General features: G+C 39.8%; 1 protein-coding gene across 2 annotated transcripts in view; it reads right to left on the bottom strand.

Annotated features, from left to right (window-relative positions):
* frmpd3 (FERM and PDZ domain containing 3) overlaps nucleotides 1-17,315 on the bottom strand; it is a 221,731-nt gene that overhangs the window by 24,123 nt on the left and 180,293 nt on the right. For both annotated transcript variants that reach the window (XM_089134694.1, XM_089134697.1), the window contains exons 3-4: nucleotides 2,456-2,565; nucleotides 1,972-2,126 (exon numbers count right to left, since the gene is read on the bottom strand). In XM_089134694.1, the coding sequence (XP_088990820.1) occupies nucleotides 1,972-2,126; nucleotides 2,456-2,496 (196 nt within the window). In that variant the 5' untranslated portion in view covers nucleotides 2,497-2,565. The remainder of the gene's footprint in view (nucleotides 1-1,971; nucleotides 2,127-2,455; nucleotides 2,566-17,315) is intronic.

Raw genomic sequence — 17,315 nt, 5'->3', positions numbered from 1 at the left:
TGCAACCTTACATGAATAGATAGATAGGCCATTTGGCCCTGGACTAATTGGGTATTCTATTTGTCCATTCTATTGACTCTATTCTATTTTGAAGACTGCACAAGTCTAATTTAAGGCTCTCACAAATAAATAGTGTGGGTATATTATACATTTTCTGAGTCATCAGAGTGCCTTGAGCATTGAAGTTGAGTTTTGTGTCCCTGGTGTTCTTTCATACCACTGGAGTAAAAGAAAGCATACAGTTTAGGCAGAAATTGTGAAAAAAATGTGTGTTATATTTAGTTTAAACAAGTTTAAACGGCCCGTAGTATAGGCGACATAGGCAATAGGGCGCCAAAATGAGCGAACGAGTGATTTTTTTTTTTACTAATAATTTTTTTAATTTACTGATTGTAGACCAATCACAACAGACTGGGCCATCTGACCAATCAGAGTTGACCAATCAAAGCAGACTGGGTCAGAGCAGAGTAGACCAATCGAAGCAGACTTGGCCATCTGACCAATCAGAGCAGAGTAGACCAATCACAACAGACTGGACCATCTAACCAATCAGAGCAGAGTAGACTAATCACAACAGACTGGGCCATCTGACCAATTAGAGCAGAGTAGACCAATCACAATAGACTGGGTCATCTGACCAATCAGAGCAGAGTAGGCCAATCACAACAGACTGGGCCATCTGACCAATCAGAGCAGAGTAGGCCAATCACAACAGACTGGGCCATCTGGCCAATCAGAGCAGAGTAGGCCAATCACAACAGACTGGGCAATCTGACCAATCAGAGCAGAGTAGACCAATCACTACAGACTGGGCAATCTGACCAATCAGAGCAGAATAGACCAATCACAACAGACTGGGCAATCTGACCAATCAGAGCAGAGTAGACCAATCACAACAGACTGGGACATCTGACCAATCAGAGCAGAGTAGAGCAATCACAGCAGACTGGGCCATCTGACCAATCAGAGCAGAGTAGACCAATCACAGCAGACTGGGCCATCTGACCAATCAGAGCAGAGTAGAGCAATCACAGCAGACTGGGCAATCTGACCAATCCGAGCAGACCAGACCAATCACAGCAGACTGGGCCATCTGACCAATCAGAGCAGAGTAGACCAATCACAGCAGACTGGGCATTCTGACCAATCAGAGCAGAGTAGACCAATCACAGCAGACTGGGCAATCTGACCAATAAGAGCAGAGTAGACCAATCACAGCAGACTGGGCAATCTGACCAATTAGAGCAGAGTATACCAATCACAGCAGACTGGGCCATCTGACCAATCAGAGCAGAGTAGACCAATCACAACAGACTGGGCAATCTGACCAATCAGAGCAGAGTAGACCAATCACTACAGACTGGATCATCTGACCAATCAGAGTTGACCAATCACTTAATCAGAGCAGAGTAGACCAATCACTACAGACTGGGCAGTCTGACCAATCAGAGTTGACCAATCAAAGCAGACTGTGTCAGAGCAGAGTAGCTGTCGGTAAGGAGGGGTTAGAAAGACTCTTTGAGAAATTTGAGATGATGTGCAATGTTTTTTTTTTATCAGAAAATGAATGTTTTTTTATCTTTGATGAATGAGACTCCAAAGCAAAATTAGGAACATTTAAAATTGTCAATAGCATAATAAGGGCACTTTAAAACCCATGACATTCTCGTCTTCTGCTTTACCTGTACTAAAATACATGTTGATATACAGTAGATCACAGAATCATTTTAGTTACACTTCTTTCCTAAGGCAAGTTGTAATAACCTACATCCTACAGTGGATTTTCACACTTATCTTATCAAGGCATCAAACAGAAACATAATCATACACCTCAAGTATCTGAATTCCCATTTGATTAAAGTCATCTAAAATCTGAACGACTCCAAAGCCTTTAAAAAGAGATGAAGCTGATTGGCTGGCACAGCACAGTCAGGGGACAGTAGACATCTGGCCCACAGAGACGTGTCTTACCCGCTGAGACAGAGCGAACAACGACAGGCCGTTCGCTGCCGGCAATGAAACCAAAGCCGTGGCTTGGATGGCGCTGGATGCAGACCTGTCGAGCTGAGCCAGGAGTCAGGCTACCACTGTCCATGCCATCCTGACTGTCCTCTAACATCACAGAGCTGAGGAACAAGACAACAGAGGACTCCAGTATCCAAGAAGGAAATCTCATTTCTAGGCTGACACAAATGGTGAACATGCTTTTTACTGTCCCCTATTTGCATAACTAGCCCAGCACAAGGACAGGCGATTACATTTATACAGAGAGTTTTCTCAGTATCTCGCATAACAGCTGCTCAATAATAAAAACATCAATGCTCTGTGCCATTTTTTGATTCAGTGTTGTGTAGATGAGGTCATTTCCTCGCTGCGTGTGTGGAGATAAGGTGATGCCTCTTTTTATGTTGCTCGTTGTTCTCATTTGACATAAGAGGCTTATTAATGACTGCACCTGTCATATTCCTCTGTGTGCCCATCCTGGACCCGGGCCATCCCCTGAAAGGACAGAACCGGACTGGGTGAACCGCTTCAGGAGGCTGGCTCTGTTTTGTACACATTCACCTGCGAGGAAAAAGAAGAGAAAAGATGTAATTGATAAGAGTTCGTATGATGCATTTTTTTTTAAATCACTTATTTTGTTTTAATGATAACACATTTTCCCCCCTTCAACCACACTCCATTTTACAAATAAATGTATTACAGTATATCAAACCGTAACATGGGTAGGCAACAGTTCCCTTTCGTAGTCACTTCGAGTTACGTCAGAAGTGACGGAGATTGGGGGTTTCGCATAGAAAGCCAATCTCCGTCACTTCTGACGTAACGTCTCCGTTCCCTACTCAGGGAACGAGGGTTACATCCGTAACCGAGACGTTCCCTTTCGTAGTCACTTCGAGTTACGTCAGAAGTGACGGAGATTGGCTTTCTATGCGAAACCCCCAATCTCCGTCACTTCTGACGTAACGTTTCCGTTCCCTACTCAGGGAACGAGGGTTACATCCGTAACCGAGACGTTATTTTTTTAAAGGTAATAGGAGGGAAAAATATGATCAAATATATTATTCCTATTCTTATATTCCTATTCTCCAGGTTGCTTTCCTGTATCCTTAATAAACATCAAATATTTGCCTCACTCTCTCCATTAAATGTCTATCATTTCAGGTAACTTATAAGACATTGTTTCATATGCTGTCACCTTCCTGTCAAGATTATTTTGAGGGGTTTTTTTGTCTTCTTGTTCAGGTGTCTGTTTCTTGTTTCCATTCAGTTTTCCACGTACTTGTCAAAACACGAATAATACAAAAACGCTGTATTATTCATGCCAAGCCAGTAGTTGTCAATGTCACTTTGTAAAGAAACACTATATGCCCATTGACACGTAGGCTAATACACATGCGCGTATGACATCAACATTTTCACAAATTTGTATTTTAGTAGTTCGCACAGAGGCGACGACGGTATTATTTTTAAAAACATGCACTTTAAAAGCCGTTTCATAATTTTGAGTTTTCGTAGTCGTAGAAATAAATGACCAAATGCATAAAAAGTTTAACATTTTTACTTGAAAACGGTGTTGTGTAAATGCCTCCTTAGTTTGTGTTTAACTTTTCTTTTGTCAACATTTCTTTAGTTACTTTTGAGTATCATCGGTGTCTCATTTCAGCGCAGTCTCATCCCAAGACGTCATATAACTGACGTCTTGGGACGTCTTTTGACCATGCGTCAACATCCGCCTTTTTAGGGTACCCTTAAACGTCGGTTAGATGACGTTATCGGATCCTAACCCTACCCCAGACCTAAACCTACCCCGTCACCTAACCGACGTTAAAGGTAAAGCGTCAGTTGTATGACGGCCCGGGATCGTCATGTAACCGACGTTTAAGGGTACCCTAAAAAGGCGGATGTTGACGTATGGTCACAAGACGTCCCAAGACGTCAGTTATATGACTTCTTGGGATGAGACTGTGTTACTCATTTAATTCCCTCGTTGACTTGTTTTCTCATGTTGTAGTCATCCACCTTCATTCATCTTCGGAATATGAATTAAGATATTTTTGATGAAATCTGAGAGCTGGATCACTCCTCCATACTAGTCCATAGACTTCTTGAGGGATTGAAACTTGCCGGCCTCGAAAAGTTATTAAAGACATAGTTAAAATAGTCCGAATGACTACAGTGGCTCAATTTTAACTATCAAGCGACGAGAATACTTTTTGTTCGCAAAAACACCCACAAAAATAATGACATTATTTCAACTATTCATCAGCCCTCGAGTCAGGTTACTAGTTTAACATCATATGATCCGTTATTGTACGTCACACGCATCACACATGATCAGCGTCGGCCAATAGTGAGCCTACGTGTGATGTAGCTCTACGCTATCACACTACGTTAACTGACTAGATGCCCATAGAGAAGGAAGTGAATAGTTGAAATAAAGTCGTCATTTTTTGTTTGTTTTTACGCACAAAAAGTATTCTCGTCGCTTGATAAAGTTACGATTTTAACGAAGTCTTTAATAACTTATCGAGGCCGGCAAGTTTCAATCCCTCAAGAAGGCTATGGACTAGTATGCAGGAGTGATCCAGCTCTCAGATTTCATCAAAAATATCTTAATTTGTGTTCTTAAAGATGAACGAAGGTCTTACGAGGTTGGAAAAAACATGAGGTGAGTAATTACTGACACAATTTTCATTTTTGGGTGAACTATCCCTTTAAAAGTATCTTTAGTGTTATCTCTGCGTCATGCATCTCATTCAGATCACGGTGTGACACTTCCCCAATTCTCTAACCCATCTCCGCTAACCGCTAGCCTCGTAAATCGTAACAATTTGTCTCTCTATCATAATACCTTTTTGGATCCATTTGCTACTCTCAATAGTAACACTTAACTTGCATAAGGGGTGTGCATAAGACTGACATGACACCTTCATAATTATGACGTGACATATTATGAATATGAAGGAGGTTTATGCATGTTTATGACAACTGTCATTAAGTGTCATTCGCTCAGTTATGACATTTTGAATGCAAATATGACATTGTTTAAGATGTCTTTGTTATGACACCTTAGCATAAACCAATAACATCATAACCTGTCAGTGTCTTGGTAATGATAACTTGACATTAACAAGACATCATAAATTGTCATAAATATGTCATAAACATGACATAGATTAATTATCAAACTTAAGAAAGCACTTAGCTTTATTTATAACATAACATTAAACTGTCATGTGGTTGGCTTTGACATTGACAATGGCCTCATGACAGCCAATGCCAAAACCAGTCACATGACAGTTTAATGTAATGTTAACCCATAAAGCTAAGTGGTTTCTTAAGTTTGATAATTAATCTGCTATGTCATGTTTATGATATTTTTATGACAGGTTGTGTTGTCTTAGTAAGTTGTCATGACAAAGACATCTCAAACAATGTCATAATTGCATAATCAATGTCATGATTGAGTGAATGACACTTTGTTGTTATAAACATGCATGGGACCTCCTTCATATGTCATGTCATGGTTATGAAGGTGTCATGTCGGTCTTATGCACACCCCTTCAAGTAAAGTGTTACCCTCACATCGCCAAAATTCAGCAGAGTCCTATAACACCAAGTCTAAATAACCTGCTAGTAGTCCAATAATAATAGGGATTTGATATTTTAAATAGTCATAATCCAAGAATTTTGATCCAGTCTACATCACTAATGCAACATCCAAATCTCTGTGGTACACTTCTTTTATATATTTATTTATTGGCAAAAAAGTGTTATCATTTAGTTATATTAGCTGATGACTTTTTTCCACTCTAATTCTCTGACGATTACAATTAAACAGGCTACATTAAATTATGACAAGCTCACACAACGAATGGCTTTAATATCCAATGAGACTACAACCAACCAACAATAAACCAGCCATTTCTGATAACATTTAATTATCTGTTTAGCATATAATCCACAGAATGTCATCGCTATGTAGGTTTCCAGTGCTTACGCCAATTTGTTCTGCAAAATTAATTACCTCTCTGTTTCATCCGACTCGTATGTGTGCTATCTTAGTTAATAATTCACATGTAACTGTTATTGTACATTGCTAGTAATGCATGTGTCTCTCTGTTAAAGTCATGACTTATGTAAAAGACTTGATTAGTAAACAGAATATTCAAAGCCCTTATGGAATACTCTAAGATACATTATGCAAAAAGCATTTAAATCTCTTAGAGCCAGTGTGAACCTGCACATCACTCAAGGCCACACAAATAATAGATTTCAGCCGAGACTTGTTTTATTCCGTGCAGTGGATTTACTCAGAGAGTGAAAGAACGAGACAAAGCAAGTGAAATATTGCAGGCCAGGCCGAGATTGCTGGCGTCTGCCGGTGAATATGCCACAACAAAGTGACAATCTTCAGTCATCATGTGCCTCCCGGCAGTTTCTGAAGGTCACGGCTACAGTACATCGGCTTGTTTATTCACCCCAGACTCTTTCTAGCACTTTCTTCCCTCTGTATGTTATAAACACTCCGGGCTGCTGTGGAAATCGGTATTTAAGGCTGCAGTAACCTTAACATCACCCAGCACGATGACTCATGTGCTGTAGGGGAACTGCACTCTGGATGGGACGGGAAGTGTCACGAGGGTTTACTTTCCATCAGGTGAATGCCATGATACATGTGAATGCGTGTGAAGACCTCTGGCCAGTATGGATGGAGGAGAGATGTGGATCTTCTTCACCAAGAAGCATGGCATCCTCCGGTCATCACCAGCACCGTCCCAGCAATGATATACAATGAAGTCATGAGTTGAGCAAAGTTGACAACTTAACCACTTACACTAAAGTACTATGAACAATATACAATAAGTATGGTACATTTATACATAAAAATCATATTTGGCCTAGAAACTTGACAAAGTATGACGTTATTGGTCAGAGGTTACTATTTCACATCTACACAGCAAAATCCCCCAGTGCTAAATTAACACTGAGAGTGTGGATTATATAAACTCTGAGCAGAGTGTTAAATGAACACTGAAGCAGTGTTAAAGTTAATGAGATAATTAAGTGAATAATTGAGTGATGATTGAGCATTATTGAAGACACCTGATGTTAACAAGCAGAATCACTGAAGGAGAAAAACAGAATTTTAAGTCACCATTATGGAGATCAGTGTTTGGTTTAGTTGGGCTCTTGACCCTTATTTCTTTAACTTTAGATTTTGTTTGGCTGCTGTACATGAGTTATAACAGCCAGATGAACAAATAGAAAAGGTGATCTGATGGTGATGGTTCTGTTTTAACATAATCATTTAACCTGAATCACTGAATTTATATAGATTCTAATTTCTGAGTGAGGTTTACTTTATTAATTATAGCAGCATTGACCTTGTGCAGCATAATATTCTCAATATCTACAGAATATTCAAAATAATTTCTTAAAAGCTTTTCTTATATAATTTTTTACTTCTTTACAATGTTGAGACACACAGACATCAATAATTAGCCTTTGAATCTCAAGAATGGTAACAGTTATAAATCATGTTGCATTGCATTCTTGGTGCCACCAATCAAAACTCATTCATGGCTCCCATCATGCATTGCTGCGTTAATAAATAATGATCTTATGTTCAGAGGTGATCTGTTTGCCACCATTGCTGAGATTAGTGTGTTAATTCTTGATGTCTGTGTGTGCCTATATAAAATATTTTGGGATATTTTTTTAAATCATTTTTCATTGAAAACGTTAAAAATGTTATGTCCTAAAATGACCATGCTGCTAAAATCCTTAAGGTAATTTTAACTCAGAATTTATGCTCTTGACAAGTTCAACGACTCAGGTCAATTGATGATTGTGTTGAAACACAACCAACACCATCAGATCGCCTTTTTTCATCTGGCTGTTATAAGTCACAGACAACAGCCAGACAAAATCTAAAGTTAAAGAATTAAGGGTCAAGAGCCCAACTAAACCAAACACTAATCTCCATAATGGTGACATAAAATTTCTGTTTTTCTCCTTCAGTGATTCTGCTTGTTAACATCAGGTGTCTTCAATGATGCTCAATCATCATTCAATTATTCACTTAATTATCTCATTAACTTTAACACTGATTCAGTGTTCGTTTAACACTCTGCTCAGAGTTTATATAATTCTCACTTCTCGGTGTTAATTTAACACTCTCAGTGTTAATTTAACACTGGGGATTTTGCTGTGTAAGTTTCAGTCATGTTTAATTTAAGTATCAACTTTGCCCCTGATGTTTCTCCTAAAATTCCTAAAGATTTCATTTGTCTTCACTAGTTTAAACTGAGTGTCACAGTGCTGTGTTGTAAACGCACACAGACACGAAGATGAAGGGACAGGCAGTCTTTACATCCACAAACAGAGAACAGCAATCCAACACATCTTAACCACAGATGAGACGAGACGGCAAAGAACAGAATCAAAGGAACTTAAGTACCCCTGGAAACAAGGATAACCTAGCCTATTAAATAAAATCTGTGCTTATGGAGAGATAGGCCTCCATATATACTATATTACCAAAATCATTGAATTCATGTGTGTGATCACTTCCATGGCCACAGTTTTATCAAATCAAGCACCTAAGCATACGGACGCTTCTACAAACATTTGTGAAAGAATGGGTCGCTCTCAGCAGCTCAGTAAATTCAAGCCTGGTACCGTGATAGGTTGCCACCTGTGCAATAAATGGTAAAAGTGGACTGCATTTATATAGCGCTTTCATAGACCCAATGGCCACCAAATCACTTTACATTTTGCCTCATGTTCACCCATTCATACACCGACGGTGATGTCAGCCATACAAAGCCCCACCCTGCTCGTCGGTAGTAGCTGGGGTTAGGTGTCTTGCTCATGGACACCTCGATATTTGGTCAGGTGGAATCAGGGATTGAACCACCAACCTTCCGGTTTGTAGACAACCGACATGAACCACTGAGCCACTGCCGCCCCAATAAGTCCAAACTTCTAAACATTCCACAATCAACGTTTAATGGTATTATAACAAAGTAGAAGCTGTTTGAAAGCCACGAAGTGGTACTGTAGGCCACGTAAAATCACAGAGCGGGGTCAGTGCATGGTGAGGCGCCAACTTTCAATATCTACAGACCTCCAAACTTCACGTGGCCTTCAGAATAGCTCAAGAACAGTGCATAGAGCTTCATGGAATGGGTTTTCATGGCCGAGAAGCATCATCCAAGCCTTACATCACCAAGTGCAACGCAAAGCGTCGGATGCAGTGGTGCAAGGCACACCGTCACTGGACTCGGTAACACTTTAGAATACAGTTCCTTCGTTAATGAATAACTACACAAGAACCAATGAGTAACACAATATTAACAATCTAGTAACTATTATTAACTAACAAGAAACTCTGATTAACGAACTAGTAAGTAATACAGCCCATTCTCACCCCCAAGGCGTCAGCTAACTGACCATGCTTTTGACCATGCTTCAATATCTGACGCTTTAGGAGCCCTTTAGCGTCAGTTAGATGACGCCCTAGGATCGCGTGTACCCTACCCCCACCCCAGACCTAAACCTAACCGCGTCCTCTAACTGACGCTTTTCTTTAGCATCAGTTAGATGACGCCGTAGGATCGCGTCATGTAAGTGACGCTACAGGGCGCCTAAAACGTTAAATATTGAAGCATGGTCAAAGGTGACGCCTTGGGGTGAGAATGCGTTGAGTAATAGCGCACCGATGAAAGTGGTAGTTCACTATTAAGTAATCAATAACTACTATTTTTTTAATACTTCCCAGAGAACTACTGAAAAAGTTTATTAGTAATCTAGTAACTACTATTAACTAAAAGCTACTATTATTAACGAATTAGTAAGTAAAAGCTCACAGATGAAAGTGTTACTAGATACTTCTGTGGGAATTACTAATTATTTGGATTCGTATTATAAAGTGAAGATCATTGGAACTAACTAGTAATTACTCAAGTGTTACTGAAGACATTTTCTAAAAGTATACCAAAGTTCACCAAAAATCTCAACGTTTGCACAAATCATGACTAGATCATGTAGTAACACTTGAGTAATTACTAGTTAGTTCCAATGATCTTCACTTTATAATACGGATCCAAATAATTAGTAATTCCCACAGAAGTATCTAGTAACACTTTCGTCTGTGCGCTACTACTTACTAGTTCGTTAATCAGAGTTTCTTGTTAGTTAAGAATAGTTACTAGATTGTTAATATTGTGTTACTCATTGGTTCTTGTGTAGTTATCAATTAACGAAGGAACTGTATATTCTAAAGTGTTACCCTGGACTCTAGAGCAGTGGAGATGTGTTCTCTGAAGTGACGAATTACGCTTCTCTGTTTGGCAATCCGATGGATGAGTCTGGGTTTGGTGGTGGCCAGGTGTAACTGCATTGTGCCAAGTGTAAAGGTGGATGGGAGATTATGATGTTGGGTTGTTTTTCATGGGTTGGGCTTGGCCCCTTAGTTCCAGTGAAAGGAACTCTTAATGCTTCTGCATATCATTTTGGACAATTTATGCTCCCTTTGAGTAAACTTAAATTAAACTTTGTGGGAACAGTTTGGGCAGTCATGTTCCTGTTCCAACAAAGCGAGGTCCATAAAGACGCGAGATAGGTGTGGAGGAAATTTAGGGAGCACACAATTATAATATTAATGCTAATGGATCGACATTGTTCATAAGGCGTTACATTGTACTTATCAAATAAAAACTACATGTACTTACTATAAAGTTACAGTTGGGTTTGGTGTAGGGTTAGTTACTTGTATTTATGCATAATTTATTGTTATTACCATAGTAAGTACATGTACGTGTAACAGTGATCTTAAAATAAAGTGTTACCGTCTTTATATTTGAAAAGAAGTATATATTGACATATGTATTATAATTACCAGAGGTTGCAGATACTTGTTTGGTGACAGGTTTAGGTTGACTGATACAGTATGCTGGTAAATAACGGTAATTTAGAGAACATCACTTCTAATTGGGTTATACAATACTGTAATGACATTAGTGAGACGACCCAAAAGAGCTGCCGTCATTATCTGTTAATCAAATCGATTCTTTTGCTACATGCACACAGACAAGTCACGGATACACAAAACAAGACAAAAGGTCCAAGAAGAGAGGACACACATGCATACAAAACAATGTTACAGCATTGGGCCAACCTTTTCAGCAATGGAGACAGAGTAATACTGTCAAGAAATGCATCCCAAGGGCACGACTAGCTGAAGTGTTGCCATGGATACAGCAGAATTGAGCTGATGAAAAGTGAGGTGTCTGACCGCAACAAATGATGGCTCCACTCAACCCTGCCGTCACTGAGACCACACACGCACACACAGCATCTTCACAGTCATCCTCCCAGTGTCTGCATGCCACTGCTAGTGTAGGTTTAACAGTTTGTGCATTCATAGGGATGAAAAAAATTGTTACATGTCTTCCTGTGTCTATACATAAGACAGGAAAACAGTGTTAAAGTTGTCTGCATAAACTTGGGGCCTCGTTTTTAAAATGTCTGCACAGATTTAAACTTATAGGGCCCTATTTTAACGATCTGAAACGCAAGTGTCAAAGCGCAAAGCGCAAGTAACTTTGTGGGCGGGTCCCGGCGCTGTTGCTATTTTCCCGGCGGGATAAATGCCTCTTGCGCCTGGCGCAAATCTAAAAGGGGTTGGTCTGAAGTAGCTTCCTTATTCATAGGTGTGGTTTGAGCGTAACGTGAAATAAACCAATCAGAGCGCCATCCAACATACCCTTTAAGAACAGGTGCGCATGTTGCATAGCGGATTGTTATTATAACGGCGAGTTTACCAGGTGCGCGCCAGGAGCGTTCACAGCCGATGAGACCGACGTTCTTTTCAGGACAGTTAAAAGACAGAGAGGTGACGTTGTATGGGGATGGGAGAAACTCTGGCACATCAGCGTCGATTAAACATTATATACGTATGTTTCTTGCCACTATTGGGTGAACAGGTCTGATCCTTCAGTACTACAATTAGCCTTAAAAAATGGGTAATTCGTTTTTTTCATCTTCATGTAAACCACAATGATTTCCCTCATGTGTTAATATTTTTCCTTGTTATAATGTATGATTTGCAAAAATAAAAACTGCTGCATCTGTGTTGATGAGAGAATCAGTGTCAGCGTTGTGTACCCGCTACATTATGGCCAAGTATGCGCGCTTACAATAGCATTATGAACATTGCGCAACGCGCCACTGACTTTAGAGCAGGTTTTTTTCTGGTCAGTGGCGCAATTGTTTTCTGGAAGTGTAAAATAGCACCAGGGAATGTTTGCGCCGAAACACGCCTCCTTTTTGCGCCGATCCGCCCAGGGAGAGCAAGTTAATTTCCTAGTTTACCGACGTGCGTCTTTTGAGGGAAAAATCCTGCTTTGCGCGCGTACAAAATAGGAATGACACATGCGTTTGTGTATGAAGTCATTTGCACTTGGTGCAAGATAGAGCCCATAGTGCGCTATGCAGTGTTGTAGTTCTCGAGACTCGGACTCGGTCTCGAGACCATATTTTAATGGTCTTGGTCTTGTCATGGACTCGTGTCCATTTGGACTCGGAATTGACTCGTACTCGAACATTTTTTTTTTAGGACTCGGACTTATTCCCGAGTCCACTCGAGTTCAATTAAAAATATTTTTCATGATTATTAATGTTTGTTAATAAAGTATTTCTTTAAATTGATTGACACGCCCAGTGATTGGTGATTTTCTAGTGCGCAACTGCGCATGACAAATTGTAATAAAATTACTTTTAACACCACCTACTATGTGGCCTTTTTACCCTAAACTGATCATATTTTTTAAACTCTAAGTAAATTCAGTAAAAAAAAAAAAAAAAAAAAAAAGGATTTCTCTAAGTAAATAAAAGTAAATTAGGTAATCAACCCTCACTGGTCTCGACTCGGACTCGACCGTCTCTGGTCTCGGACTCGACTCAGACTCGACTCTCTCTGGTCTCGGTCTCGACTCGGACTCGAGTGAGGTGGTCTCGACTACAACACTGGCGCTATGCTAAATCCACATCGACAGTCATATTTATAAAAGCAGTCTTTGACATGGAAAAGTTCTCAGTTTCCTTGTGTCAGAGAGTCGGAGAACTGCAGTAATTTGGAAATCTAAGCAATTCTTGCCACTCGCCATTTTCCACTCAGACAGCAACATAGTGTGTCTGCCCAGATTTGGCCCACATTTGGTACATGTGGATTCCACACGGTGCAGATCTGGGCCGACGCTATGTTACTGTCTGGGGAGTAAAGCATTTGGACATTAACAGTTTTTTCCAACGCATTCTCATCCTTTAGCGTCATATAGAACGAAACGGCGCTATACTACGCACATGGCACCCGTTATTGTTACAGTAATATAACGCACTGTGATGAGTAGTTTTAGGTGTGGGGTAGGGTAGGGTAGTCTCATATTACGCTAAAGGATTTATAACGACTTGGGTTCGCGTGTTATATTAACGATAAAGGGTGCCATGTGCGTAGTATAGCGCCGTTTTGTCATATAGCGTTCTATGTGACGCTAAAGAGTGAGAACAGGCTGTTTTTTTTCTCAATTGTTTTTCTCGATTGTTTACACACATTTTCTGAATGCATGCCTCATGCTCTCAGAACTCTACACACAAATCAAAAAACACACACACAATGGGCAAAACCATGTTCAAAACAATGTTATTTCTTCTCAAAATGGTATTTTGTTTTCAAATGACACACAAACCAATCATATAAATAGACATTTATAAGAACCAGTTGAAAACTGATGTGCGCAGCTCGATGTTAAACACTTCTTCTCCATTCATCATAATGACTTCCCAGACAGCAAACTGACATTGAATCAACGTGGAAACGACGTCTCTCATGACATTGAAACAACGTCGATTTTGCTCATCGAATTAACGTTGAACCAACGTCAGACGCGGCATTCTTCAAAGCTAAATGAAATCGAAAATTGGTTTGCTTTCATAACGTTGAAACAACATTGATTTCAAGTTGATTTTCCGTTAGTTTTGAAAGAATGACGCGTCTGACGTTGGTTCAACGTTAATTCGATGAGCAAAACAATGTCAGATCAACGTTGTTTCAATGTCATATTTCCACGTTGATTCAATGTCAGTTTGCTATCTGGGTTAGGCCTTTTTGTTGTACAGTGTTACACTTACTACACAGTACATACCTAAATGTGTTGTAAAATATTTGAGAATATTGTTTTTATACTCAGACAAATATTCTGTAACACATATATTTACTTTTCCCACCAAATCAATGTACACAGTGTACAAAATTGCACATACAGTGGTCTGCATACAAAACAACAGAAGAAGTAAAAAAAAAATGCAGCCTCTCTTCTGTTTCTTTTATGTTAAAACTCTGATTGCTAATTGAAAAAGTGTGTGATGAGTGTTTGTCCATGTGATGAGTGTGCATATTTGAATGGCAGTGTGTTCCTTGTGAAAACAAGAGATTTTCTGCATGAAAATTGTGCCAAATACAGATAATTGTGTGTAGTAGAACTGCAATTTAAAGTGTAAAGCAGGAATTGTGCTTGTAGTTCAGCAGAATTGGTTCAGGGGGGTGGTGAATGAGTTACATGTTGTGTCTCAAGTACCAGTATTTGTGTGTAAACAATTGAGGAAAAACTGTAATGACCTTAATCAGGCTGCGTTTACAAGACGGAGATCTGAAACCATTCAGCTGGGCACAATTTCAAGATCATTTATAGATTTCACATCTGGAAGAAAGGTCACATCTTTGGCCATTGCATCAAATCTTTTTGTGTTTCTAGTCACAGTGCTTGTATTGTGATCAGATATGATAAAATGCTAATTAAATAAGCTTTAGAAATGATTGCAATGTTGTCCTAAAACATTTTAAATGCAACCGGCTTTCCACAAAAACATGTTTTTCAGAAAATGTCATTAATTTTTTGATTAATGTGTGTGCGTCTCCTTTTACTGGTCATTTGTGGTACGTTTCTCTTTAACATAGCATCTAATTTACCCATGCTGATGCAGTTTTAACCCAATAGAGGCCACGCTGAATGGCTATTTTACAAAAGGTCATGATTCTGCTGTCTAGAGGCAACATTTTATCCCATCTGCTACTCGAAATAGTCCCACTTCAAGTAGTATAACTGAATTATTCCCACTATCTACAATTTATCATTTAAAACAGATTTTCAATAGGAGCTCAAGCAGAGCCCTAAGGCATGTCCCCACTTCTATTTCTGTTTGTGAGTTGCAATGGCCGACAACCTGAATGTGAAACCAGTACCTTTGGGTGAAAATTTAAAAATCATGGAGTCATGCTCAGATTGTCTATCTGTGGCTTTGTAAGCGATCTATGAATTCTGTGTTATTGACATACAGTAACATCTGTTAAGCTTTCTTGTCCCCTCATCATAAGCATCAGTGCTTACAAAAACACATTAAGCATATGCTGGCTTCATTCTGTGGCCCTTTCTGACCCTCTCTGACTCTTTACACAAGATCAATTTTCTGTTTAATGCTTCAATGTGCTGACATTGTCTTTGCTGGGATTTCTATCAACTCTGTTTTTGTTGTTGTTGTTGTTTATTTTTACAATTTATAACACATTTCTCAATATTGGCTTCTTGATTTCAAGAGAAATTCAAATTGTACTTTTAGATACTAGGATATTACTATCAATTTGACAGTTACTAACAGTATTTTTCACGAAGACTAAAAAAAACAGTTGGCATATGATTATTAACTATAATTATTAGTGTGCTCAAAATTACATTGCTATTGCATGCCTTATTCTTTATGCACACATTAAAAATAAACTAAATACTTGCTTCTGAAAACTGAATGTTGTTTTATACATCAGTAAATCAACGCAGTAACTGAACAGTGACTTCCCATTGGTCTTAGCAACATGAAAAACAAAAGTGTTATTGATTTTTTTTTAATAAATAATATATTTACAGAGACGGCCAGGTGGTGGGGCCGCGGTGTACGGCCCGAGGGAGACCTTGTGTAATACAGCTGTTTGTTCGTGTAAAATGTCGGCAAAGTTTCAAAAATTAAAGCGCACAATAAATAAAGTTAATGGGCCCAATCTTGCACCCGGGCGCAATTGACTTTGTACACCGACGCATGTATCATTCGTATTTTGCACCCTTGCAAAGCTGGCTTCTCCCTCCACAGACAAACACCGGCAAACTAGTGAATGAACTTGCGCACCCTGGGCGGGTCGGCACAAAAAGGAGGCGTGTGTCGGCGCAAATATTCCCTAGTGCTATTTTGCAGTTCCAGAAAACAATTGCGCCACTGACCAGAAAAAACCTGGTCTAAAGTCAGTGGCGCGTTGCGCGTACATTCAGATGCTATTTTATTGGCCATAATACAGTGTGAACAACACGCAGACACCGTAGATGATGATGCTGAGCAAGATCCGGAGCTGAAATTCATTTCAGATATGGTATTGCGTGTTTGGTTTCCAACACATGCTGTACGCGGTAGAACACGAAAGACTGGGCCATCTGACCAATCAAAACAGAGTAGACCAATCACAACAGACTGGGCCATCTGACCAATCAGAGCAGAGTAGACCAATCACAACAGACTGGGCAATCTGACCAATCAGAGCAGAGTAGACCAATCAGAACAGACTGGGACATCTGACCAATCAAAACAGAGTAGACCAATCACAACAGACTGGGACATCTGACCAATCAAAACAGAGTAGACCAATCACAACAGACTGGGCCATCTGACCAATCAGAGCAGAGTAGACCAATCACAACAGACTGGGCAATCTGACCAATCAGAGCAGAGTAGACCAATCAGAACAGACTGGGACATCTGACCAATCAAAACAGAGTAGACCAATCACAACAGACTGGGACATCTGACCAATCAAAACAGAGTAGACCAATCACAACAGACTGGTACATCTGACCAATCAGAGCAGAGTAGACCAATCACAACAGACTGGGACATCCGACCAATCAGAGCAGAGTAGACCAATCACAACAGACTGGGCAATCTGACCAATCAGAGCAGAGTAGACCAATCACAACAGACTGGGACATCCGACCAATCAGAGCAGAGTAGACCAATCACAACAGACTGGGCAATCTGACCAATCAGAGCAGAGTAGACCAATCACAACAGACTGGGACATCTGACCAATCAAAACAGAGTAGACCAATCACAACAGACTGGTACATCTGACCAATCAGAGCAGAGTAGACCAATCACAACAGACTGGGCAATCTGACCAATCAAAACAGAGTAGACGAATCACAACAGAC

This window comes from Pimephales promelas, chromosome 9 (genome assembly GCF_988280905.1).
Source record: "Pimephales promelas chromosome 9, fPimPro1.hap1.1, whole genome shotgun sequence".
NCBI lineage: Eukaryota > Metazoa > Chordata > Actinopteri > Cypriniformes > Leuciscidae > Pimephales > Pimephales promelas.
The sequence above is the reverse complement of the archived record's forward strand: the minus strand, read 5'-3'. Positions and strand labels throughout refer to the sequence as shown.